Below are 26,201 nucleotides of genomic sequence, written 5' to 3' on the forward strand. Positions count from 1 at the left end.
GATAATTGTAAGCTCTGAATCTAACATGGCGTTAAACACTGATAACTTTGCACAAGTACTTGACAAATTGCTGCAGTATAAAATTTTTGAAGAGATTTGGCATCAGCGCTGGCATGAAGCCTGTGACGTAAATAAAAAGTCATGTGATTTGTACTCTACCGAGCCGTGATAAACTGTTCCTTCCTGTTAACTTTTTAACAAATTATTATTTAGAAAAAATCCAAAAGTCGCATTAAATAGGACGAAAAATACTATCTTTTTGTGTTTGTTTATTTTTTTAAATGTTGTTTACATTATCAGTAGCACAAAATGGTCGGCTTTTTTTAAATGGAAATGTAGGTCACGCGACATCTCAAGTTAAAGGTCTTTCAAAACCACATTAAATGGTGTATTGCGATTCAAAATCTATCGATTAGTTTTTGACGAAAATGTAAGTGTAAGTTCGGTAAAAAATGCAATACAACGTCAGTTAAATAGTACGTAAACGATGATAAAAATTGTCGATAGGAAATTCCGATTTTGTGCTGACAAGAAGTTTTTGATTACGTTTTATTTGTCTTTTTTTCAACGAGAGTGTTTTTGAGCACAAAGTCGAGGAAAGAAACCAATTTCCTGTCAACAAACGAGTTTTTTCATTGTTTACGTACTATGTAACCGAGTTTGTACGCCATTTTTTTATCGAATTGACACTTGTTTTCCTCAAAAAGTAACCGGCAGATGTTGAATCGCAATACACCACCGAATCTGGTTTCGAAAGACCTTTAATTTGAGTTGGCACTCGATTTGTGTTTGTATTTTTTTCTAAATCGGCCTTTTTGTACTGGCGGCGACGTAAACAGCATTTAAAAAATAAACAAACACCAAAAAATGGCATTTTTTGTCCTGTTTAATAAAAAAGAACGCGTTTTTGAGTGCTTTTGAATTTTCAAAAAAGTAAAAATTTCCTAAAAAGTTAAAACGGGGAGTCGCAATTTAGAGCTACACGGTGTGGTTCTCAGTGCATTTAGTGCACCAAGTGCTTCCAGTGCGTACACTCGTCAGAGGGCGTCTCAACGCGAAAAAAGGCAGCTCCCACGGGGTATAATTAGTAGTCCTTGTAATATTTTTAGGCGATGCGGTCATTCTCCGTATACTATATTTCTCAAAACCCATGTAAACAACATCTTTGGAGCGGCGGTTATTATAGTTTTATGGCCGCCCTAACAGGCAATAATAAGATCGGTAAATGATAGAAATATTCAAATATTTTAATTAGCGCTTTTTTGCCGCTCCCGGACCACACACACACATGAATATTTCTTTTATTGCCGCTACTGGAGTTGCAAAAAAGCACACAGAAGAGAAAGAAACGTAAAAGCCACCATCACACACATTACGGACGGCATAAGCGTATTAAAAAAGTCCCATAACCAATCCAAACACAGTGAGCAAACACTAGATGTCCAGTTTCTTTTTCTCCTTATTTGTTTTGCCGTCTCTTTTGTTTACATTAATGGCCCGACTAATCAGGTCCTCTCTGTGAGGTCTTCAGTTGTGAAATCCTTCTCTTTTTTAAACGGCAGGGACGTACAGATTTCGTGTTTGAAATCTGTTTTATGTCAGTATTAAATCGGACGAGGGAGAGGTGAGGTGTATGAACAAATTTTCAGATTAATCGCACCGCGATGGTAATGAAAAACAAAAATATGGATTGGTAACGATATTTGTTTTCTTTATATTTTCCTCATTTTCTATTCAGACCAAAAGATCCGCTCCCACCGTGAAACATACTCATGCCGAGAAATCCACTGGTATCGTAAAATGCACTCACACTAAGAAATTAGCCTGATAGGGCACTCCCTCTGACGGACACAATCACTCCTAGAAATACGCACTTTAGCCGAATGACTTAAATGTATATGTTAAATTTGTCAACTGTAATTTAGTCTGTCATCGGTGACATGTGACGGACAAATTGAAAACAAGCCGCCTAATTGTGGAACTACGTGACAATTTCGAATAGATATTGTGACAGTTATTTGATTTAGGACTTGTCTCATGATCCCATTTTCCTTTCCCGATTGTGGCAAATAAACAGTACGCACTTTACCGAAATTTGAAATAATTTGTTTCTGTTGTCTTTGTTCTTTAGATTTCCGGGCCACTCGGTTACATTCAGAAATAATATTATACCGAGAAGCGCACTCATTCTAGGAACTCACTTATAGCATGTGACGCACTCACACCTAAACATCCATTTAAATGTTGAAATACACTCTGAGATTCACAATTACGTAGTGAAAGATACTCACATAAAAAAATACGCAGACGCTCACCCCAAGAAACATTTTTTTAGTTAAGAAGTTCAGTCGGCCATTTTTCTATTATCACATCTAACGGGAAAAGGCCAAACGTGCAAGACAATGGAAATGTCAAACATGTAACGCGCCGGTTCAATTAATGTTTAAAATGGATTTAGAAGTTACATGATGTTCCACTTTTAGGTCTTTTCCGCTACATGTCTCGGCGGACTTAGTGTTTTCATTTAATCAAATATTTGAATCAACCAGGACTGAAACAAAAGTAACAAATTTCGAGTCCGAATTCATATATGCGGTTTCGAATTCGAAATACGTTTATTTCAACTTCCCCTGAACTTCTTTTTCAAAACAGATTTAATTGTTTTGTCATCCACACATTACCCTTTTGAAATAAATTTACACCCCTGTCAGGATTTTTATACAATTTGCATTAACCATAATAACACCGCTTAGGAAAGGAAAATACAAGTTTACTAAATTTGTTCATTTTATTAGACGGTAAAAAACAATGTAGACAATGTCAAGATTCGCAAATACTAATTTTTTACTCCATCTAGTGGCATTAACGTAATGTAAGGTGAATTGTCAAATTGAAAACTTATTGGTTTTTATAACTCTTCAGTCACATCATTGCGTGTTCAGGAATCGCGTAGCCAGTAACATATAAAAATTTGCTCATTCGATGCTCCTTTAACATCGAAGAACTCATGTCTTTACCGCACTCATACTGACTTCAAGGCACACTCACCAGAAGGACAATAATTTCGTGAGAAACATTTATACCCAGAACCAAACTGACAGATGCAGAGACAAACTTACACCAAGTATTACGTTTCTATTTAGTTAATGTTTCCTTTCCAGTGAAAAACAAGAATTTAGAAAGGGAAAGATCGTGTAGACAAACTGAAAAATGGCCATATACTGGCTAAATTTTGCCTGTGATAGCGCCAGTTCAAAGTTAGGCACTTTGACATGATTCAAAGTATTCTCGGATATACCCAGTTTGCGTCAAGAGCTACAGAGCATGAATAAGGCAGTACCGCCACTAATACAGAAACATAGTCACACTGAAAAATCCACTCGCACCTATTATCTACCTCCCGTGAATCGTACTAAGCTTAGGAACTCAGTTTCTCTGAGAGTCACGTTAATGCACTCCAATAATAACAATTTGGACAAAAAACAGACTAAACTAAATTAGAAATTAACACGTGCCTATTTTCATTTAAATTTTCATTTACAAACTTTGATGACAGTTTCCATCAGAAAAAGTATGATGTAGACAACGAAAATAATATCACAGATACATCGATTTCTGCCTTCCACTAATGGTCATAATTATTGTGCGCTATTTACCACTCTATCAGCAATTTAACACCATCCAACCTGCATGTAGATAATGTAAACAATCTCTTCATTAATTCCGTTTATCAAATTATGCATACGTCTATGGTTCGGTCGGGTCGTCTAACCTAAATAGTTGGAGTGTTTGATCTCAACCAAGCCGAACAGTCGAAGAAAGCAGCCAAGAGGCCGGCGATCGCTGTTTACCGTGTCTTTATTTGGTTTAAAACCACGTCGAAGCCGGCCGTTTTACCTGATCAAATATTTACACGAACCAGAGGCTTAAACTTCAAAGGTTGCGTGTTTTTTCGTTCGAGATTGTGCGTTACTCTAGTTAGTTCCAGAGTTAATGGATTAATAAATGGAATTACCCACACCACACACGTAACGTCCTGAAACAACGCGGACGTGTCCTTTTGATGTAAAATGCACAAAGCGCCTTTCTGTCCCGCTCCTAATCCCGACTGGCCATCATTTCACGCCTCGCTAATCCTCGGCTAATGCCGGCGCTAATGGACGACGCAAATCCTCGCCGGGATTATACAAAAGACACCCCCGATTATGCGCCCTTTATGCGCTGAAACGTATAAACAATACTTACCACTCATGCAACCCAATTCCGTGGAATTGCTGTTGTGGTTGTTGTTGCTCAGACTCGTGTTGTTGTTGCTTTCGGTGGAACCCGGATGGGGGGTGGCCGGGCCCCGAGACTCACCCTTTTGACCCTCAATCACATCATGATCTTCTTTGCAATACAAGGCGCCTCCTTCGCGCAACGCGAACTCGTCGCCAGGCACCAGTTGTCGCGCGCACTGACAACACCGGAAACACTCGATGTGGTAAATTTTGCTTTTCGCCCTCATTACGAAGTCGCTTTTACTAAACGAGTTGCCGCATTTGTCGCACTTTGTTCCGAATAACCTGAAAACAAACAAAGTGTATTAAAACTCTCACTCATACCTAGGATGTAATTTCTAAACTCGAATTACGCTCTGATTACTCTAAGGTGCGTTCAGAATATTTCTAGGTTCTGATATGTTGACACTAGAACTGCCGGATTCGCTACGCGTTTGGTGCAAGATTCGGGGTCTGTTTTTACTGATTCATAGAAATATACGCATTACGGGTGGTCTAATGCAGGTGTACCGCATCTTTTCGCTGCTTCCCAAACAGAAAAACTTAAGAAAACATAACCCGAGACGCGGTGTAGGATTTCCCGAACGAACGCCACCCGCAGACACCATTCGTGCATCTTCCTCACAGCTCGGAATGACATGTTGTTTTTGGATGAAAAAACAACAGTCAACGTTTGACACTATAATGAAGACTATACAGTGAATACTCACTTAACATAATCACGTTTGCAGTAGGTTTTACCGTCCCGCACGAAACATGTACAGCTCTCGTCCAGGAACATGTGACACTCTTGACATTTGAGGCAGGCCGCATGCCACTCCAGATCGGGGGCCACTCGCAGGATGTATTGGTCATGGATTTGGCCCCCGCAACCCACACAATGGCTCAGTCTTCGGGGTTTTTCTGAAAAAAGGGAAAACGCCAATGTGAGATCCAAACGAAAAATTTTTAATCAGGAATTGATCCGTCTGAAATTACTCATCGAAACCCCTGTGTAAGACATAATTGTCGTAGGCGCATTCAGAGAACGGCAGCACTGCAGGGTTTCCTTAGATAAAAAAAAAACTGGAATTTTGAATCTTCAATATTAATTGCAATTCATGTCAAATTAAATCGCTAGAGAAAAATTAGGCTGCGAACTCGAGCTGTAAGTGTTGCAGCCTACAATGCACCATCCGCTGCAAATTTCTTAAATACGCTCGTCGCGAATATCATCAGTTCGGAGTACCCCGGTGCAGACTTCGAAAATCCCTTAAAGAAATTTGCACAGACATATGACAGTGACAGTGCTTACTCAACGTTCAAACACGTTTCTAATCGTCGTTGGAGGACGCCGATTTAAGAGAGCCAAATGAAAAATTGGAAAAATCTGGAATTTCCTAGAAAGTTCCTATTGAGCTTTTAGATTCTGCAAAAAGCGCTGGTTTATTTTGATGTTAGATATATTTCATCACTGATTGTTTATAAATCGGCTGAGATTTCTAGGGGATAAAACGCGGTGTTCGGAATCTACGAAGCAAACCGGACGTATTGAAAAACCACCGCTGCGCCACGATTACTTTTCTAAACCTCTTCTTTTAGCGGTTTCCGAATTGGCATCTGGATGACGTGTGGCACGCATCAATTTGCGCTATGATTACTATGGAGCACGGTTGTAATTATACAGTGGTGCCATCTCGGGATAGAAGGTCGCACTACGTGGCCCGGGACATTCAATGTTGAAATGCGCTTTATTGGGGCCTCAAAACTGAATCGGCGAAAAACTAATTAAATTAAGGCGATGTTTGCGCGCTTTTATTTCGGAAATCAACTTAATTGTCTTATCGAAATAATACAGATTTTTTTCCTAAAAATCGAGAAGATGTGAGTGACTTACGCAGCCACTGGAACTAATAAAAATCAAAAGAGAAACGAAGAAACGTTACGTGAACGAAAAGGGAAACCAAAAATATCCATAAGAGCCCAACCTACAGGAAATACCCTTCTTTTCTGCCTGTAAAATATGACATTCTCTACAGCGCACTTTCGTCGCCAGAGGCCCCATAAATGCTTTGAAATTCTCAAGTAATCCGAGTATTTTCTCCATTATTAAGCAAACGGTCGCGGCAAAGTATAATTTTTAATAAACAGTCTGGTGAAATTAAGCTATTTAATCTAATTAGCCGTCATCAGATATGATAAGCCCCATACGGGCATACATACACGCTTTTCCGTTAAATCAGTTCGCCTTGTCGTAAATACCTCTCAATTACCCTCGTTAGTTTTAACTGCAATTTAATAAGGCGGATTTAGGTGCAAGAAAACTGTTACTTTTCTTCATAAATTAAACAGCTATTTGAGCTTGTGTGTCCTGCATTTTCTGTTAGATTTATTACCTGGTTTTCCATTTGAGGGTGTCATGAAGGTAATTTTCAATGAAGCTTCGCTGTAGTTGGCGCTAGGAACAGTGATAGCGATGGACGCTCGAGCTTTCAGAGAACGAGGGAAGCTTCAAGCCTCTTCCGAAAGCCGTTCGATGGTCCATTAAAGGCCTTTTTCGGAAATTTACCTACTTACTGCCCTCACCTTTAGAGCTGATCCGTGGGGTCACTAGCAGACTGCCCCGCGAGTAGGTCATCCGAGTAGACAGTTGTAATAATTTAAAAAAATGCCCGTTTTCATTATGTTTTTCAAATTTGGATCGCGATGTTCTCAAATGTGGCTCTACTACGCTACTGTTTTTATCTATACAAATTTCCCTGATGCTTCACAATGTTTTAGGGATCATTCAGCGCAGGATTCATTGGCGTAGAATGTTTATTAGCTTCTATATTTCAAAATTCCCGAATTTTGCATTATTTTTCGAAGCGTGAAGCGTGGTGACCTGAAACGGGGCTCCGCTACGCCACTATTTCTGTGTTTATGAACCTCAAAATTTTAATAATTATTCGCAACACTTTAGGGATTATTCAGCCCAAAATTCATTTTTGTTGGAAGATTATTTTGGTAGATAAAATTTTTAAAAATTTACGATTTTTGCAAAAGTTTGCCAAATGTGATTCGTAGTGCCCTTAAATGTAGTTTTGCTACGCCACTGCTTCTTCATTGCGAATTTCATTGTTTCTTCACACTACTCAAGGCATCATTCAGCCCAAAATTCTTTCGAAAAAATGATCTGGAAAGTTTATTTTAGTAACTACAATTTTTCAGAGTTTTCGTCTTTTGCAATATTTTTCCAAGTGTGAAGTGTGGCGTCCTCAAATACGGCTCTGATACGCCACTGTTTCTGTGCTTTCGAATTCGCAAATTTTATCATCTGCACAAAATACTTGCGGCATCAGTGGTCAAAATTCATTGGCGTGCAATATTTATTTTAGCAGCCACAATTTTTCCAAACTTACGACTTTTGGAGGCGTATGCCGACGTTTCGACATCCATTCTGTCTTCATCAAAGCAATTCCATGTGCAGAACAAGATTGTTGGTTGGCGCTCCATATAAAAAACTCGTGATGGATTACCATACGAAGCGCCCCGAAAATAACGCAAACCTAACTGGAACCAAGTAGTGTCCAGCTTGGAGGTGCGGAGGGTTTAAAAACAGAAAAATTTCCTCGATTCGGTAATATCAAGTTTTTTTTCCAATCCGGTACCGAGGACTTTCTGCGGCGTAAATCCTCCCGGTGGTCGAGAGGTTCCTCTTCCGCTGCATGAAGAAACAGCCCTATCTGCGGAATAAAAACAAGCCAAGAAGGGTGATTTATGGGGCCCATCGAGCGGTGTCAAGTCGGCGACACGGTCCGAGGCGCCGGCCGGCGTTGAGGTGTCGGTGTCTGGTGTCGCCCGGTTCGAAAATTTACTGTTTCGGGGCTCATCATTAAATGGCCCGAATTACGACTTTTTCGAAGGATGGCCTAATAATTTTAAATGCCCATGTCGATTCGATTCTTACCTACGAATATATTTTCGGGAGAAATGACATAAATAAATAACGAAAACTGTCGATTGGTAGCTGGTGGTTCTCGCCTTTTACGGGGGCCCCCAGACGGGCTAAGTTGCATTATGCCGGACCTTAACGAGGTAAACACGACTTTTATTTGTGATAATACCCCCTTGAATATCGGGTTGTTGTATAATCCCCGTTCAAGCTGGTGCATTCTTCGGGCCGTGGCGCCGCTCTTATCGGCTGCCGGCCTCGCACAGACGTCGACCCCTGAGCGCATCCTCCGCCTTTCACTCTGTATCTCTCCTGGGATTTTTCTAAGAGGATTTCGGTCGTTGTATGTTTACTAAATTCTTTAATAGCTCTCGGGGATTAAGGGCTTAAATGGTAGACGTTTCTTGGTTTCAAGTCGTAGTAACAAGTAAATTGGCAGGTAATGATGACTGGATTAGAGGAATGTCAATGGAGTAAATTTACAACCGAAAGAGACATGATTTACTCCCTGTTAACGTTTGAAAACACCACTTGGCGGTCATTTCACCGACCGAAAATGTGAATTGGCATGTGCTGATTGGAGGAGCTTGCGCAGAGAATCCGGCACGGCAATTTTTTTTTGCGAGTTAGTGGCGAACTCGGGCACCTCAACTAGGGCGCATTCAGTACAATAAAACAAACGTAGAAAAAGTGAAATACTAGTCCACTTGTACAGGGAAAAATGGAGTCCCTGTATACTTAAACATATCAATGCCGAAACGGGGTAATTTTCTGTAGTTATTCTAAAATATTGTATATGTCAATATTACCATAAGCGCGCGCACAAATTACTCAGATTTTCTTCGTATCCCATGGTAATAGAGTATAGTACTATTGCTCGATGTACTCTGAACGTGTATCGCTCCGATTGAAAAACACCACTTTCGCTCAGTCAACAAGTGACATGCGCCGTGTGATTCCGTTTAAAAATCAAGTTTTCAAAAATTGGTGCCTCTAGAGGCAGACTATGCCATTGTGACTTTCTTTTAAATATCAGTCGTATTTATTTTGCTTATAATGGACAAAATGAGAGAGATATCGTGACGCATTTGAATGCTGATAAATTTTTTTGATCAATAAAATTATTTTGTGGGACAAGACGCCGTTTTTGTCACAACAAACGCGGCAAATGTCACAATTAAAGTCTGAAATGTTATTTGTCATCTGCCATCAAATGTCGCGTTGCTACTGTCGCAATTCTTTCCTGAGAATTAATTGTTCTGCTAGATAGGCATCTTGGAGTTTTGAGATTGCTACAGCTAAAACCTGCAGCAGTGGCAGCGTTGCATTTCTTGATAGACAGTTTTGCAGTCTAACGCAACGTCGTTTGAAGGACCAAACTAAGTGTTCGTGGAAATATAAAAATGATGTTACACAAATTTCCAAAATTGCGTTAATAGTTACGCATTGCTGGAAGATTTGTAAGACAAATAATAAAATTTGCCTTTAATTTTTCAACAGTTCGAAGCTGTGGGCACCGACAACGCCGCATTTGACTATAAATGACGTTTGGTTGTCTTGTCATTCTCTGGTTTTGACATACACCCAAATATATTCTGTAACGCGAGAATGACACCCTGTTGCCAACAAACTTTCTCAAACGTTTACAGAACACATAGAGCAGTCAAAACACCTCAGACCTTATACGGCAAACTTTTTTCTTAGTGAACTGAGAACTTTGCTCGGTGTAAACCCACCACAAACGGAACCACTTGAACGTTGAATGGCAAATTCCGGCTCAATGGGCACACAGCGGGGGTCTTGTGGTCCTATTCACTGTCAGGAGGTCATAAATACCGAAAAATGAAGTAATTGCTGCCTTCCTATATACGCCTCCGGTTGTTACCTGACCCTACAAAGTCTGGACAGTATTTACAAATTACTTGACAGGTATCGTATATCATTCTGTATGACTCACGTGACACATTTGGTCCACCATGACACAGTTTATATTGATGGTCGAGTTCATAATGAACATACAACTAAAAATGTAGGATAAACTGTTTTTTCTCATATTACCACTTTTGACACGTTGACGTTTTCTTCAATCGTGTGACAGATTTGGACCAGTGTGACGCAGTTTGTAATGATAGTTGCCTATATATATTATTGATTGTTATAATTAACAATAACCACTCGCTTTTCACCACATATTTCTAGTCGACGAAAAGGGGAAAACAAGAAATGGGCACTACATAAACACACAGTGGATGCGTTTATTTCTCGTTCCATTACCGGCTTTTAGGTTAATTCGTTGCGTCCGCTGACTGATAGGAACATAAATATTATTCTAGAACATGTGTCGGCGGTTTTTTATTTTCATTTCTGAATCAATATTTACGGTCTTTTTTCCATTTGGGCCTCCGGCCCCAGATTTCGCCCGATTATTTTCGGACAAATTTCTAACCGAGTTTATAGTTTGTTTTATGTACTTGTCAGGGTTCCATTTAGTTGTCGACGATTGATTTGTGTGGGGAAGATTGAGTGGAAATTGCAGTTGGTGGTAATCGATTCTGTTGGGTTAAAATAAATGTTTTTGCTCAGAGTACTATGTGGAGCAAATTGAACAAATCTACCACAGTGACCATGTCAAAGGATGACACATACGTTAACTGGCATTTGTCATCAAATGCGACGTTGGCAGTACCACAGATTTTATTGTCATAAATGCAGTTCTTGGAAGGTTAAAAGGGAATTTTAAGGTTTGTTAAGATTTTCAACGACATTTGTCGACGATTTGTACAGCGATTTTGAAGGTGCCTATTAGTTTTTTTGAATTTGCCTAAAATTTATAATGACGCATGTCAAAAAATGGTAAAAACTTCAATAGTCATGTGTCAACAAGCGCAAGAGTGTCATAGCTGCAGATGTTCCTTTTAGCAGTGAGACTGTTGAAAAGTTATGTGTAATTGGTAAGATTTTTGTTGATTTTTTTAATGAATATTTTATAGCGAATTTGATGCTTTTTGAACATTTTAACGCGATTATCGTGCGATTTTTAAAGGTCCTGTTAGGGTCGTGGTTTCGAGTTTTAATACCAACAGAGTGCTGTTGTCTTGCCTCAAAGCCCTTAATGGCAGACGGCGGAGTATGACACGAATATTAACTGTCATTAAATGCGACGTGCCACTGACATTTTGCTCAGAAGTGAAACTTCTAAAACGCAAATTTTAAGATTTTCTTCAAACAATTTTTCGTTTATTTTGAGGCAAATTTGATTGGTCATTAGAAAAGATTAACTGACCATCTCTACAAACAGAGGGTAAACATATTTCCATACCCTCATCCCATGGGATGTTGGTGAGTGATAGATTGTAGTTTTGCTCCTGATTCGAGGCATGTTCGTATTTAAGAAATTATATCCTTTAACCCTCTCAGTTGAAGCGCCACTGCCTTAGGGTTATAATCTCCCGATGCCGCGCAATTCGAGATGAGCGTTAAGATAAGCCCGAACAATTAGCGACGTGTTGGGAGTTATTTACGCCGTCGACGCGCAGGTAGTCGCGGCTCGTCACGCGGACACAGATCGGGCCGGCGCGACGGACGTTGCCAATTTACCGAAATCGCGGGGTGTTTGGGTCCGGACCGCGGGCGAGGAGGTGGCAACGTCGCGGGGGTCGATGCAAATTAGCAACGGCCGCATATATTTTAGGCCGTCGCCGCTAATGAGTCCGTCTGTTAATGGGGCCCCGCAGAGATCGAGCCCCAGATAAGGACCGCGATTACCACCGGTTTATTGGTCTGTTGTTTGCTCAGATGGCCGATAATTCACCGGGAATCGCTAAATTCGCCCGGCTGCTGGCTTTATTAGGCAGGTATAGGTGGAATTTCGAAAATGTTTATAGAGCAATCCGCGTCTTGAAATTGCTGAAATTCGACGTTGGAAACGTGCGAACAATGAGGAATCCCCGGCGTTCAATGTTGCTTTCCAATGCCTCGCATAAATCAAACAATTCAAATATGCGGCAAAAAGATGCCATATTTGATAAACGGCGGCAATTACCATGCGCGCCGACTATAAAAAAATCTTATCGGGTTAAATTTTGTAATTTATTAGGGCCATTTGCATACCCCTTTGTCGGCGGATTAATTCCGGTTTTTTTGAAAAATGTGTCGACCAACGAAGGGAGAGGGACCGAAGAACTAAATAAGCCGTTCGCGGTTTTTCGAGATTTCTCATAGACGTAGATAAAGTGTCGATGGGCGAGGCCGAACCCATCGGTAAAGGTACGTAATGCATTACGACAATTGTGAGGCTTCCGTACCGGCACTTATGCCAAAGCAATGAGGATGGCAAACCTGAGAATTTCTCCAACGATTTGTCAAATATTTGAATATTTGGGTGTGTTAGGCTCGTTCCAGCGCTCTGCCAATTTTTCTAATTTTAACAGAAACTACGGCAACCAGCAAACATCGAGTCACTTTAAATGACAAAATAACAACGTCTGGTTGCTGCCCGTTTGATTGCAAAAACTTTTTTTAAAGAATATTGACAGTTGACAATTCGCCACCTTTTCGCATTGACAAGTTTCGTTTTTAAAACAAATCAAAATCGCTCTTTTGTCGTTTAAATTAAAACATGACTTGAGTACCTTTCAAAACCCATCTCAAAATCGTGGAAATGTCTATGCCACATGCAAACAACATTGCCGAGGAACTCTTCCAATAATTCTTTAAAATCATTCAAGTTTCCATTGAAACTTTCATCAATCACACTTCCTGCAATAAAATCTGTAGCAGTTGCAACGTTGCATTTGATTACAAACTACAGATCATATTGGTAGACGCCATGATAACTTCTGCGACCCACTAAAATTCAATTAGACACGTGACAGTAATTAGACTTACGTCACTCATTTATCAAAATAAGCAACTTCCATTGTCAAGTATAACAAAAGATTTCTGATTAATTCAAATTCGAGGATCACTTATTCGAATTGAGGAATCAAAAGAATTGAAGTGCGAAAGGGCGCCACTGGTGATTTGATGAAGCGATGCCCGTTTCCTTGGGTAAATCGACCCATCATTCGCGGCGGCCCCTTTAACGTCAATGAAATATTGACGTTTCAAATGCGATCTGCGATCGATTAGATCTTCAGGTTCGGTGTGACAGCGCGGACGCCAGTAAGGTGATCGTGATCGATGGATATCGATAGCGAGCTGACTCAAATGTCGAATATCGGGGAACATTTTCCCCTATCCCCCCTCAAGTTGAGTTAAAATTTTAGGGCTAAAGCAAGTCCACATTCTCGCCGCGCAACAACTTTCCTGTTTCCGTCCGAAAATTTACGGTCGCCATCGTATCCGTGTAGCCGCATTCCGAAACTTATTCGGTAATAAAGCCGGCAATAAAACCGTATCGAAATAGGCCCGAATTTGTCTAAAATTCCTTTCGGATATTTCGTGCAGTAAGATTTGATTGTAAGGTGGCGCCAGTGTCGACCTGTGAGTCTGGTAAGGGCTTTAGAAAAATGAATGCGATCAGTGGTGAGGAAGTGCAACACATATGCTTCGGCTCCGAGACCTCTATTTTTTCTTGTTCATTAGGGAGGAAAAATGTCGAGGTAAGGAGAAAGGTACTCTACCGGTTCCTCGAAATAAAAAAATTTAGATTATGCCGGGTGTTCGTTTCTGGAACTTAATCATGAGCATTTCGGTAATTATAAAAGATGCGAAACACGGAGACACGCATTGGCCGGCCCGTTTACCAGATTTTTCCCCGTTAGGTTATTATTTATGGAGAACTTTCTTTATTTAGTTGTTTGTTATTTTGGCATTAGATCCGTCAGATTATCTACTTTCAACAGTAAACACAATCTTGTTAGTCATGGTCCATTCGGAAGGGAGCCCCTCTCACCAGGGCTGCGGAAGGATCGTTTATAAAACCAAGGAGCCTGGGCTTCCTCGAATTAGGAAGCCTCAAGGTCTCCTTCAAGGAATTGCTATGAATAAGGGCAACAAAGACGCGTTTAATAATACACCACTTCAGGGTGTTTCGTCAACTAAAAATTGTTTTATCAAATGTCAAGTGTCGAGTTAAACGTCACGTCAAGTACAGTAAATTGTGACTATTTTGATGCAGCATGCGATTCTCTTTTAACCAATATTTAATGTATTTTTCGAGGGACGCGTCCGGGATTTATTCCAGTCTCAGGGGAGGTAGCAACAAAACAGTCGAATGGCGCATCAAGTGACAGACATAAGACAAGCAAAGCCGGCTCGATCGCACCGACAACCTCGCTATCTTCGTGTCCATCTCGAGTATGGTCGAGCCGATCGTCGTTTGCTCTTATCGGCGGAATTTGCATGCCCAATTGCGAGTTATTAAGCCGACCATCGCAAATAATTGCGGAATTGCCCTGTGACCACCGACTGAAGTGATTTATGTTGATCGCACCGAGGCGTTGGATAGTGCGCGCCCATTTGTCAACGCAAACTCGCGAATAGAAACGTACATTGCGTCCCCCTTCTGATTAAGCCGTCTCCAGTTACACTTATTTAAACGTTTCCTGTGTTCGCCTTAGGCCCTTATCTATGTTAGATTAATTAAGCGCCCTCAGAGTTCAAGTGGGGGAAGCAGTTAAGTTTTACCGGCTAACTCGGACGCCAACGTAGGTATAATCTAACGAACGTTGAAGGTAATTACAATTATATTTTCCGCGAATGCCAGATACACCGGGAACGTAATTTTCAATTAAAACCAGATATAAAATCTCAATAGGCCTTATGGCGAAGCGGAGCGGCCGGCTTGACGGCCGGACCTTGACCCTATCGACCTAAAGTTGGTTTATGAGTGCGGCAGCAGGAACAGTGGCAAAATGTTAGGTATGGCATCTCGATAATTACTCGCATGCAACGTTAAATTTGACATATGGAGTCACTTGAAGTTATGACGTGCTACCTAAATAAATTGTTTACGGGTACGGCAGCAAGAACGGTGGCAAAATGCTGCGCATGATATCCCAATAATTACCCGCGGGCGACTTCTAGTCGGCAAAATTCAAAGCGAGAGATTGACGTTAAGTTTGACATATAATGTCATTTGAGGTTATGATCTGTTACTCGGTTTGTTTACGTTTTCTACCACGCTCAGTGATAATTCTTGGACCGAACTGTAGAAGGGGAAATGATGCAAGCCAATTAGCCTCTAAACTAGCCCAATATTTGCAATATATTTTGTTTGCTTTAAACCAGCTTGGTTTAAATAATGTTGTGATTGTAATCTAATTAATAAAAAACAATGGTAATTTTCTAATTACAAAAAGTTTAGTTTGTATAGGTGATTTTTAGAGGCACAAAAACTGTTTGTATGCGTGCTATTTCCAGTAGTATCGGTGTCATGCTAATAATCATTTACTTAGTTATTAATGAGCCGTGTAATTATTGAAGTTTGTAATTGCCCCGATAAAGAATAATGTTTTTCCGTGAAATATTGTGTTGTTCTTAATAAGCCAAACGGGTCATTAGTAGGTCTCTCATAAATTATATATGATAAGTTTTAAACAACTTTGAGCATGTAGGTATAATTCAGTTTTTAGTTTAATATCAATAGGCACTAAGTCTGGTCCGTATGCGTACACAACTATTTTTCTGCAACAATTGCTAATCGCCTAAGCTTGTTTGTTGGAATGCTTGCCTCTAATTATCACCTGTTTAGCTAATTAAGGCATTAGAGTTTGTATGAAATAGTTCGACGAAAAACGCGCTTCCACAGGGACATTGGTTATCTATGGTAATTATTAATTTTTTTACGAGGGAAGGCTAATTATAGTCGTGACGTTTAGATTAAAAAATGGCGTTTTCTTCCCTGCACTTGATACCTTAATTAGCGGCGTAATGTGCGTTTAAAATTCTACTTTAGATTAGTTTACACGTTGCAGACCGAAGCTAGCGAGAAGGGCTCTGCGAAGCTTAAACAAATCATATGTGTCACATTCAATGTCAGAATTAATCGCTTTGCATTTTGCCCACTAGCGGTCTCTGTAGTTTTATTCTTGAAGCTACGACGGTTTCTCGTCTTTCCAACGTTCAGTTCCGTTAACACACAGCTCGTCAATTTGACATGTTAATTGATACTAGTCCAAACTTGTCGCTATTGCTCCGAGGTGGCATTTGCATGGAGGGGAACTTAGTTAGGGATAAACCGTGAAAAATTCTACGTTTTTTCTCTATACGCATTGAGACACGACTAGGTTCTATTTCACTCAGTACTATAACTCAACATCACAGCCAATTGAGTCGATTGATTGAGCTTCAAATTCGCTGTTCATCAAGTTAGTTTAAATGTCAGTCAGTTGTCAAAGTGTGACTCCTGTTGCCGGATCTTCAGAGGTATCTGAAAGTTTCGGAAGTTTTCGTGTTTGCATGTGGCATGTGTGCTTTCGTAAATCTCTTCCTAAACAGTCAATGACCATGTGGCGCCGTTCTTTTGTTCCAAAATTTTCACGGTGGCCGATTTTTGCGGCGTATGCTAGGGACTCTCTACAGGACTCAGAAATTTGAAACGAATTAGAATGAAAAAAGCTGACATACTTTGAGAAATTAAGAGACCCTGTTTAAGATCTTGCGCACATAATTAATCTTAATCGCACATTATTGAGACGGCCTGACATGACAGTTGACAATAATCACCTGTCATGCCACATCTGTTTTAATTATAATTCAGCAAACCTGTTTTTCACTAAGTGAGGTTAGCAATTTAGAACGCGCCCAATGGAGTGTGACATTTACTGGGCTTCCAGCCTCACTCGTTTGCCAAATTTAGGAGCTCTCCATTATTCACGGTAACGCCCAAATCGTGACGAAATTTTGACGCCACTTCGCGGAGTATCCACGAAAAATGTTTTCGTCGGATTCGTGCCGCCGCTGATGTGACCCCCTCGCCCATAAAAAAAATTAGCACCCGCCGGCCCATAAACGCGGGGGCATTCACTCAATTGACGCAGTGGCGGGGCCCAACAAAGGGCCGCCAGGGGGGCATTTAGCACCCCGGTGCTAACGAGGGCCGTCGCTACCGAGTCTCGGGTTCATTGTGAGGGCACAGGATGCCGCCGCGGCCGCTTCTCGTACCTGACGGGTCCGTTGTTTACCCTCGCTGCCCACCTATTTGGTTTTTTAATGTGTCTTTGTTGGGTGTTATTATCTCCGTTCTGTGGGAGGTGCGGGGGGATGCGTTACCACGTCTTTTAATAGGATGAAACTCGGTGTTATGTGAATTTCGAAGATCTTTTTCTTTTTTTTTTTATGTTTGCAGTATCCGCACCCTATCTTCATTATAACAGTTTGTGCCAGCAGCACTTATCGCACACAATAACGAACTGTATCCCCATATAAAACGGATTATTACGCAATAATTCCTTGGCGGAAGCCCCGCTTTGTAATACGCGTAGGTCAAGTTCCCAACACAGATCGCATATCCGTGACGATGATCATCCTTATCATCTCCATCCATCTCTATCTGAGCAAAAATAGCAGCGATCCACTTGGCAGGGCACCGTGATTGAATTAAAAATACCACCGAGAGAGAGAGAGAGAAAGAGAGAGAGAGAGAAAGATGCCTATCTATATACCTTGGGATGGGTTATTATTATTTTCGTTCTGCAGGTCATCCTGTGAAATTGCCCAGCTCCCGATGGTACCGCTCATCCACGTCCGTTGTTGTTGTTAATTCAATTTAACACGCTTAAGTTGCTTTGTGTTCTTTTTTTCTGCGTTTAATTAACAATAAATTGGTCTTTTGTGCGCGGATGGCGGTAATTAGAGATCACACGGTGTAAGGAGCAGTTTTTTTGGGTCCGTAACAGAAGTAGTTATTTGGGGCGATCTAGAAATGCTTTGATTTTTTTTTTTTATTTTAGATGTCGTTTCCTGCCCAAAAATCTGTGATCAATCGGCTTTTAGATATCCCGCGATGGTCCATTAAAAATTTTTGGATGAAACGGTCCGTACACATATTCAATTTTCAATTTCAATCGAATTATCCCTTTAAAAAAAGGGTCACTTTCGATCTCGCCTGTGATTGACCTTTCCTCTTTCTTTTCGAGATATGATGGCCTCTCGTCGTTGTTAACGTGCAATCGGGTTAATCTGAATACTTATAAGGTGGTTGCATGTAGCTGTTTTTGACGTTTGATTTGACACAAGACATGTTTTTTTATCTGTGTTGTTATGTTAAGTGGTTATTTCATATTTGACATTTGAGTAACAGGTATCAAACTGATGACGTTATTCCCGAAAGTTGATTCGCTCAAATCGCCTTCAACACTGTACCTTAATTGAAGGAAATCATTCAAAAATTAAAAAAAAAAACATTCATTTTGAACTTGCAGCATATTTGTCTGCGATTTTCCATCGAAAAGATAGGTCTATTTTGATTATAACCTCAATATGGTCACGTGGCGCATAATTTGACACTTGACAAATGGCATAGTTTTTGTTTTGTAGTAAGTGATTCACGTTAATTAAATGAAATATTTAACATTTACTTGGTGACGGTATATCAAACATCTTAGGAACATAATTCCTTTAAACGAGTTTAAACGTGATATTTCAATTTAGGGAAGAAATTAAGAGACGATATTCAGGGGTTAAAAATTCAATTTTAATTTTCTATACAATTTTAAATATAAAGAAAATTCTCTCTTAATTATGAATTTAAAATATTGTTCGAAATAGCTTCGCGTCGTATAATTTGACACTTGATATATGGCATGTTTTTTTGTTTTCGCCAGACGCTTTTAGATTAATTTATTAACATATTTTACATTTAATTCATGCATGTTAAGCAGATTTCGCCATTTGAGAAAATCGATTGCTTTCAACTATTTTAAAGGTAGGGTTTTCCTCCAGGAATGGCTTAAAGGGCAATAGTCAAGGAAGGCCCCAATTTGAATTTTTTTAACGACTATTCCTGTGATTTTTTCACTGGGAAACCAAATTATATTTGATTATAACCTCGGCATCGGTCAAGATGCCTACACATCATACCATATGACGTTTGACATGACGCACGTTTCTTTACTTCATACTTCCAGTTCATTCACGGTCATTATTGGGCGAGCAAGTTGAGCCTTTCATAGATTAATTTACTTTGACTCTTCGTTTATTTTGTCGAGCAAGTGCATAGCACTGTTAAACGATTTTACACCTCAGATTTTAATTCAATGAAGAAGAGAAAGGAGAATATTTAGGGCTTCAAATTTAGTTTTCTAGCAATTTGGTTTTCGCGAAGGTTTTCAAAACAATTGTTCGACATGGCTCAATTCTACATGACACACCTCTAAATAATGACCAAAATGCCAATTTCACCTAATTTTTTTAAGTTAGTTTGTTGACATATTTGACATATGATTGATATGTGGCGTTAGTTGATGCATGTAGTTCTTGATTTTCTATCACTTTTTTTTTATTTGGTTCATTTTGATCGTTATTGCGAGTGAATGTTAAAGTAGCCATTAACCTTTTTTGATTAATCTTTATAAATTTTTTTATTAAATCGGAATTTTTAGTTATTATGGACAGATACTATGTTTCGTATCGTCTCTGCCCGTATATACGTCCTTTGATTTTTATTATGGGTTTTATATGGTTATGCAGTAGTACTTCGGTATACGTCTGCTCTAAAATACGTCTTGTTAGGACGAAATAAATTTTGCTTGGTGTACGTCTCAATTCAATTATTCGCGCCATCTATTAACAAGTATATCTATGATATTTACACTATTCAAAAATTTATAATGGGTTCATTTGGTTTAAAACTACGTAATTCCTGGTGGGGAAAGTCGTTAACTAGTGTATACAGTATGTACATAAAGTATGCAATAAGTTTGTTTTCTCGGCCTGGACTTTAAAAAATAAATGATGCTCGAATAAGTCGACTTCAGTTTCAAATTCCACCTACTGTTGTTGGATATTATTAGCTATGACGTCATTATTGTTCCAGATATGACGTCAGTGTTAATTTTTTTAATGGTACCCCTATTTTTGATAATTTTACGAGAAGGGACATACTTTTTATGTACAGAACATATACTTTCACTATGTCATACAACAAATTTTTCGATAAATTCTAAAAAACATATTTTTTTTCTGTTGCGTTCTCTTGATTTATTGGATAGGTCTGTTTATTTATCTAAATAGAGCAGATAATTTTGTTCGTTTAATACAAAACACGCCAATAATGTTTTAATTTTAATGTTGATAAGTTTTGGTTTGACTTCGGGAAGGTTTAATTTTAAATAAAAGTTGTATTACAATGCATTTATTCATAGTATCAAGAATTGAAATTTTTATGAGTGGATATGGCGATAGAGCGTGAACGCAACAAAAGGTGTATGTTTTATTTAACAACAAATACCCGAATAGAAAACGTGTTTTTGAGAATTTATAAAAAAATTGTTATACAACATAATTAAAAAGTTTATGTCCTGTACCTAAAGAATTGCGCACTGTCACATAAAATGACCGAAAACAAGAATCACCATTAAAAAAAATTTAACATTGACGTCATATCTGAAACCATGATGATGTCACCGTTCACATTATCCAACCAAAATATACGGAATTTTAAACTAAACTCAAGGTGCCCAAGCATTTTTTAACATTCTAGTTCCAGATCGAGAAAAAGAATTGATTCCACACTTTATGTACACACTATGGTCTGCTCCCTCAGTGTTCTAGAGTAGAATAAGACCTGTGCGGTGTCACAGTCTATAACTTTATTAAAAAAATCTGATTTTATTTTAATAAAATAGTAAAATAATAAGTAAAATTTTATTCTTTTCCAAAAGCGACACAAGGTAAAAAACAAAAAAGTGAGAAACAAACAAAGAGACAAAGAAGCGAGAGGGCGCTGCTTCCATAGGCCAGAAAATTGTTTTTGCTTTTTTTATTTTTAGTATTAAGAAGAGTCTGATTTGATTTTTATTGCGAATTAACGATTTACATAAAATAATACAATGCGAGAATTTTAAAAATCTATGATAAAATTAATTTTTTATTTATGTAGTCAAGCAGTGCTTAAATTACTTTCCAACCCCATTAGTATAACACATCAAAAGGAGTTTTTTTTTTACATGAGAACGATTAATCATTTTTACGTTACTTCCTATGCGAAAGGTTGGTTTGATAAGCGTCCTTTTCGGCACGAGTCCACACATTAGGAACTGATTAACGTGGTCGCTCAAGTTTCACTTGTCTCGAAATGTTTTTTCTGTTTCTTTACTGAGAAAGTAGATCTCGTTGAATTTGGCGAATTTTGAGACTAAAAACCATTTTACGAAAAAAATAATCTCAATGATAAACAATTTGCAACATTGAGAAAAGTGCGATAATACAATATCTTAACATACTCCACTTGAATTTATCAGTAGGTACATATAACATATTAATCTACAATAAACGTTGAGTCTATCATGCGATAGACTATGAAAAATGTGTCGAAAAATTAGAAAATTTTCAATTTTTTAATAGTTTTAACTTTCCAGAAATTTTTTTCTAAGGCTCAGCTGAGTACTCTTAATTTAAATGAAAATTTCGATAGACAATCAAACGGATATATGGCAAATCTAGAGTTTAAATTTGAGGTCGAGATTAAACCTTGGAAATACTGATCAACGTAAGTTTTATTGACGATTGTTTTTAGATTTTAGATTATTTAAAAAATTCCTGGAGTAATTGTTTAAAAAAAAAATTAAACTCAAATTTACACCCAACGTTTGCACTGAACTGAACCAAGTTCGTTCTATTTTTAATATCACTTTTCTACTTGCAAAATTTTGTTGCAAGCTGCTGTATTGCCATACAATTTTATTGATATTAAGTAGACAGGAATGCGTTATTTTTGTACTTGTTGCATAGAAACGGTAAATCATTCTACAAATTTTTAAGATAGTCACGATTTCCTAAGTCCCAATTGTACAACCTAGTTATGAACTCGTACTCCGGGCGCAAGTCCCGGATTTGACATACACTCTCCCATATTTCTTTATTTGAAAACCCCTATGTCAAAAATTGATAGGTGACAGATACCGATCGCGTGCCACACATAGATGCTGTAACTAATCGCCGACAGTCGTAGCAGCAGCTGACCGCATCCAACCAAGCACAACGCCCTTAAAATCGTGCATTAATGAAGAAAGGTACTTCGATGTGCGACATTAATGAATGATTTTGTATGCATTAAGAGAACTTGTTAATACTTCGTCAAGGCAGAAAGCCTCGGTCTACGGCTGTTGGAAAACGAAAAAGGCTTATTTTATTGTGACCTGTTTAAATACTACGATTTTGCGTTAACAAGATTGGTTCGACTTAACGGGATTATTTAAAGGTCTTTTTAGGTGCTTAATTTGCAGAAAGTATGATGTTTGCCAGTAGACAAAGTTTATTGTTCGTACATATAATAATCAACATATTCCCAAAAATGTTACACCACCCGGGTTTGTTCGTGTCGCAAACTTCTCAATCGGGGATGATAACTTTCATTACATGTTCGTCTAATTATGTACTATTATGTCACTCGGAATAACAAAATTATTAATGCAGAGCGAGGCATTTAATTAAAATTGAAGGAAAAGTCCAGCACCTTCTGGTGGGTTTCGACCAGCAACCACTACCTTTTTGGGCCACGGCTTTACGAATTACACTACAAAGTTTAATTACTGTCTGTGATATCGAAAAACATTTTCCTCTTCATTAATGAATTCCGGACGTTAAAAAAACCATTTCATGATAACAAAAGCATTGATAGGTCCAAATATAGGTAATACATAACATTAACAGAGTGGTAATTGGTAGTCCATACATTTTTTTACATTTTCATACCATATAACCGTTTTTGTATGATTTTTTTTTGTTTCTTACTAATTAGGTTGTCAATGATCATACATTAAATATAATTATTGAAACCTGTATATTTTCAACCTTCCTCAAACATTCAATCTTGGACTCAATAGAAGATATATCAAGCAGGTATTTTATAATAACAATACGATAAATGCCCTTGGTGAAGTCAATTACTAAGTCGTTTTGTGTTTTTTAAGTCTGATTGACATGAGTAAAATACTGTAAAATTGTGTACATTATATTCTAAGGTTGTGAAGTACGTTATTATGACCGAACGTCAAATTTAAATTCTGAAGCGCGCGCGCATCGCTGAAGGGCCAAAGACGTAAGAAGCAACATTATGGGCGATTTCCTCATTGCCTGACTAGGTGAATAATACCTATCATTATTTATTCCTTTTTCGACTATTAAAAAAATATATGGCAGGAAAATGTCCTTTAAAGACATTCGACAAATTTAATTACGATGTCTTTTAAATGTAGTTTTCAAAAATACTATATTATACACCAAGGCTGTGAAGTCAAGTTTTAATCCCGAAGCGTCTGCGTACCGCTGAAGCGTCTAAGACGTGAGAGTCTTTACTGCCGCGATGCGTATATGTATATATGATTTTTTTTCCATTTTTTTACTTTTTTATTTTTTAATTTTTTTGATGATTCTGACCTTCAATAATTGAAAATTATGTTTTGCAGACCCCCGCTTTTACTGGATTAAAATGAATGTTTTTTAAATCACAGAAAACTCTTTCAGTGCTTAATCTACAGTCTCGACTGCGTTTTTCGATCTCTCTCTTAATTAAAAATTGCCCTCACTACGGCTTTGTTGCACTATACCTATGGGGTAAGTTTTCAAATTATGGAGAAGCTCTGCATCGTATGGTTTACATGGGTTAAATCATTGGCGTATCACAGCATTGGGAACTCTAGCAATTTTCGAAATTTTATTTCTTTTCATATGAATTTTGCTTCTTGCTCGAAAATTGTACCCTCCACGCACCTGTTTTACCACTTTCAAATGCATTTTTTTTAATTGCAGAGAAGTGCTAAACCCTGAATATACAATAATATGTTATTAAAGTTCTTATTTTCGATTGAAACCACGTTTTCGAAATGCATTAAATTAATAAACGACAACCAAGACAATTTTTTTTCGACTTTCTAAACTGATAACTTGAACATGTGGATACGCCCCTGGTGCCTATCCAGTGGATTTACAAAGCTCGAAAGGATGATATTTGAATATTTCTGAAAGGCAGTGATGTTGGATGAGTATGAACAAAATTTTCAAGTGCAACAATATAAACATAAAATCGAGTTTGGATATATGAAGAAAAAGTTAAATTTTATTAATTTGTTGAGGCCTTCTCGTCACGACCATGACTGTCTTAAAGTAGCGCAGTCAAGTTTGAGTTTCTGAGCTGATCCATGAAAATCAGTGACATACTGCATTTTTCAGAATTTATCTGAATTTTGAGAGGTAAACATGAACTGTTGTCTGGTTCTCTTCACTTTTTCAATTTCTTTTCTTTGGAGACTGATTTGTTTCCTGTGTTTAATTAACAATCATGAGGTCTCAATATTAATGAACATTAGCGTCGTATTTTGGTTCTCAGAGCCTCTACCAACTTAGTAATTTTGGGCGATCCTTAACGTTTTTACGGTTAAAATTTTAGCTTCGTTAAGCCCTTTTGGAACGATTCTGATTTTTTTGTTGTCACCAGTGTCTACTTCCAACTTATCACCTGGACATACCTGTTTTTATTCACCTCATTTTTTACCACACTGTATCGTTTAATAATACTGTGAGATTTTTCTTGAAAAAATTACATTTCTCATTCATAAGCTGAACATTTTCATATCTTTGACTTTAAAATGAGGCCAGCACGTTCCTGCTGTACTTTTTTGACTATACATAAGAATGAAAAATTCTGATATTTATCCAGTCGAGTGGAATCAATACTTGTTCAATCGTTGGTTCAAGATAGCCCTTTGACATATACTGAATGTGGCGTTTCACCACATGTCAGCACAGATCTACAGGATTCGGGAAGCATTTTAGTCTCTCAGCGTTTATCCACTTTTTCACTTTCTTGACTTTAAAAAGCGGCCAGGCTTTGCTCCACTGCTTTTTAATATATGAACACGAAATCGTAAAACTTTCATATTTGTCAGGTTCAGCACAATCAGCAGTAGCGCAATTGCTGGTTTAAGTGAGCTTGCTGAGTTCTACCGAATATGGTCATTGTAGAGATATTCTTGCAGCACTCGGCAAGCATTTTAAGCGCAATCAATTTTTCAAATTTGCTTTTTGCGTTATTTGATTTGTTGGTCGTTTTTTACTTTTGACTTGAGAAAATTGTAGCAGGTAATGACTATACAAGTGCCGAAGTAGGTACCCATTATGGGTGGTACCTTTTATCGGTTTTGACAAATCGATTGAGGCGTCTATCCGTCGGATACTTATCAAATTTGTATTATTCATTTGCGAGTTTGAATTTTGATCGCTAGTACTCACTGTTGGTGCCGCTCCCATCCACGGAACAGACATCTCCGCCCCCGATGGGGTTCATCACCAAACTGGGCTGCACCAGCCCCCTTTGGTGGTGCATCGGCAGCTGGTGATGCATGGCGATAACGCCTGCCTGCTCTGACATCACCATCGAGCCCCCGACCGAGTCACCACAGTCACCACCCCCCAAACAACATTCACTTGGAAAGGCACATGTAATACACACTCTCCCCCAAAAGGTTCCGAATTCCAACAATCAAAAGTGTTAACAACTGTTGGTCCTGCACACTCCACCGAAAAAAACGATTTTTTTTTTTAGTTAAGTAGTGTTACAAAAATATACCTATAATAGTGGGGTGTATGAAACACCGACCCGACCGTCACTCAACAAACGTCCACACGAACTGACGTTACGATGTTGCCCGTTTAATGCCGCCGGACCGGTCGGGCAGCATCGTCACTAGTTCGGGGCGGGTCGTGCCCCCTTCTGCCGATCGTGGCAAACGCTCCGCCCTGCGCGATTGCGCGTAACGGAAGCTCATTGGCGCGCCAGCCCGTGGGGCACGGACAAAATGGTCGGGTGGATCGATGTCCCGTCCTCCCTCCTTCCCTCCTCCCAC

General features: G+C 38.8%; 1 protein-coding gene across 2 annotated transcripts in view; it reads right to left on the reverse strand.

Annotated features, from left to right (window-relative positions):
* Positions 1 to 26,000, reverse strand: part of tup (LIM1_Isl and LIM2_Isl domain-containing protein tup) — a 31,394-nt gene extending 5,394 nt beyond the window's left edge. For both annotated transcript variants that reach the window (XM_066282694.1, XM_066282684.1), the window contains exons 1-3: positions 25,588 to 26,000; positions 4,991 to 5,183; positions 4,246 to 4,565 (exon numbers count right to left, since the gene is read on the reverse strand). In XM_066282694.1, coding sequence (XP_066138791.1) covers positions 4,246 to 4,565; positions 4,991 to 5,183; positions 25,588 to 25,732 — 658 coding nt within the window. In that variant the 5' untranslated portion in view covers positions 25,733 to 26,000. The remainder of the gene's footprint in view (positions 1 to 4,245; positions 4,566 to 4,990; positions 5,184 to 25,587) is intronic.
* Positions 26,001 to 26,201: the final 201 nt, after the last annotated feature.

The sequence above is a fragment of the Euwallacea fornicatus genome, chromosome 1 (assembly GCF_040115645.1).
Source record: "Euwallacea fornicatus isolate EFF26 chromosome 1, ASM4011564v1, whole genome shotgun sequence".
Lineage (NCBI taxonomy): Eukaryota > Metazoa > Arthropoda > Insecta > Coleoptera > Curculionidae > Euwallacea > Euwallacea fornicatus.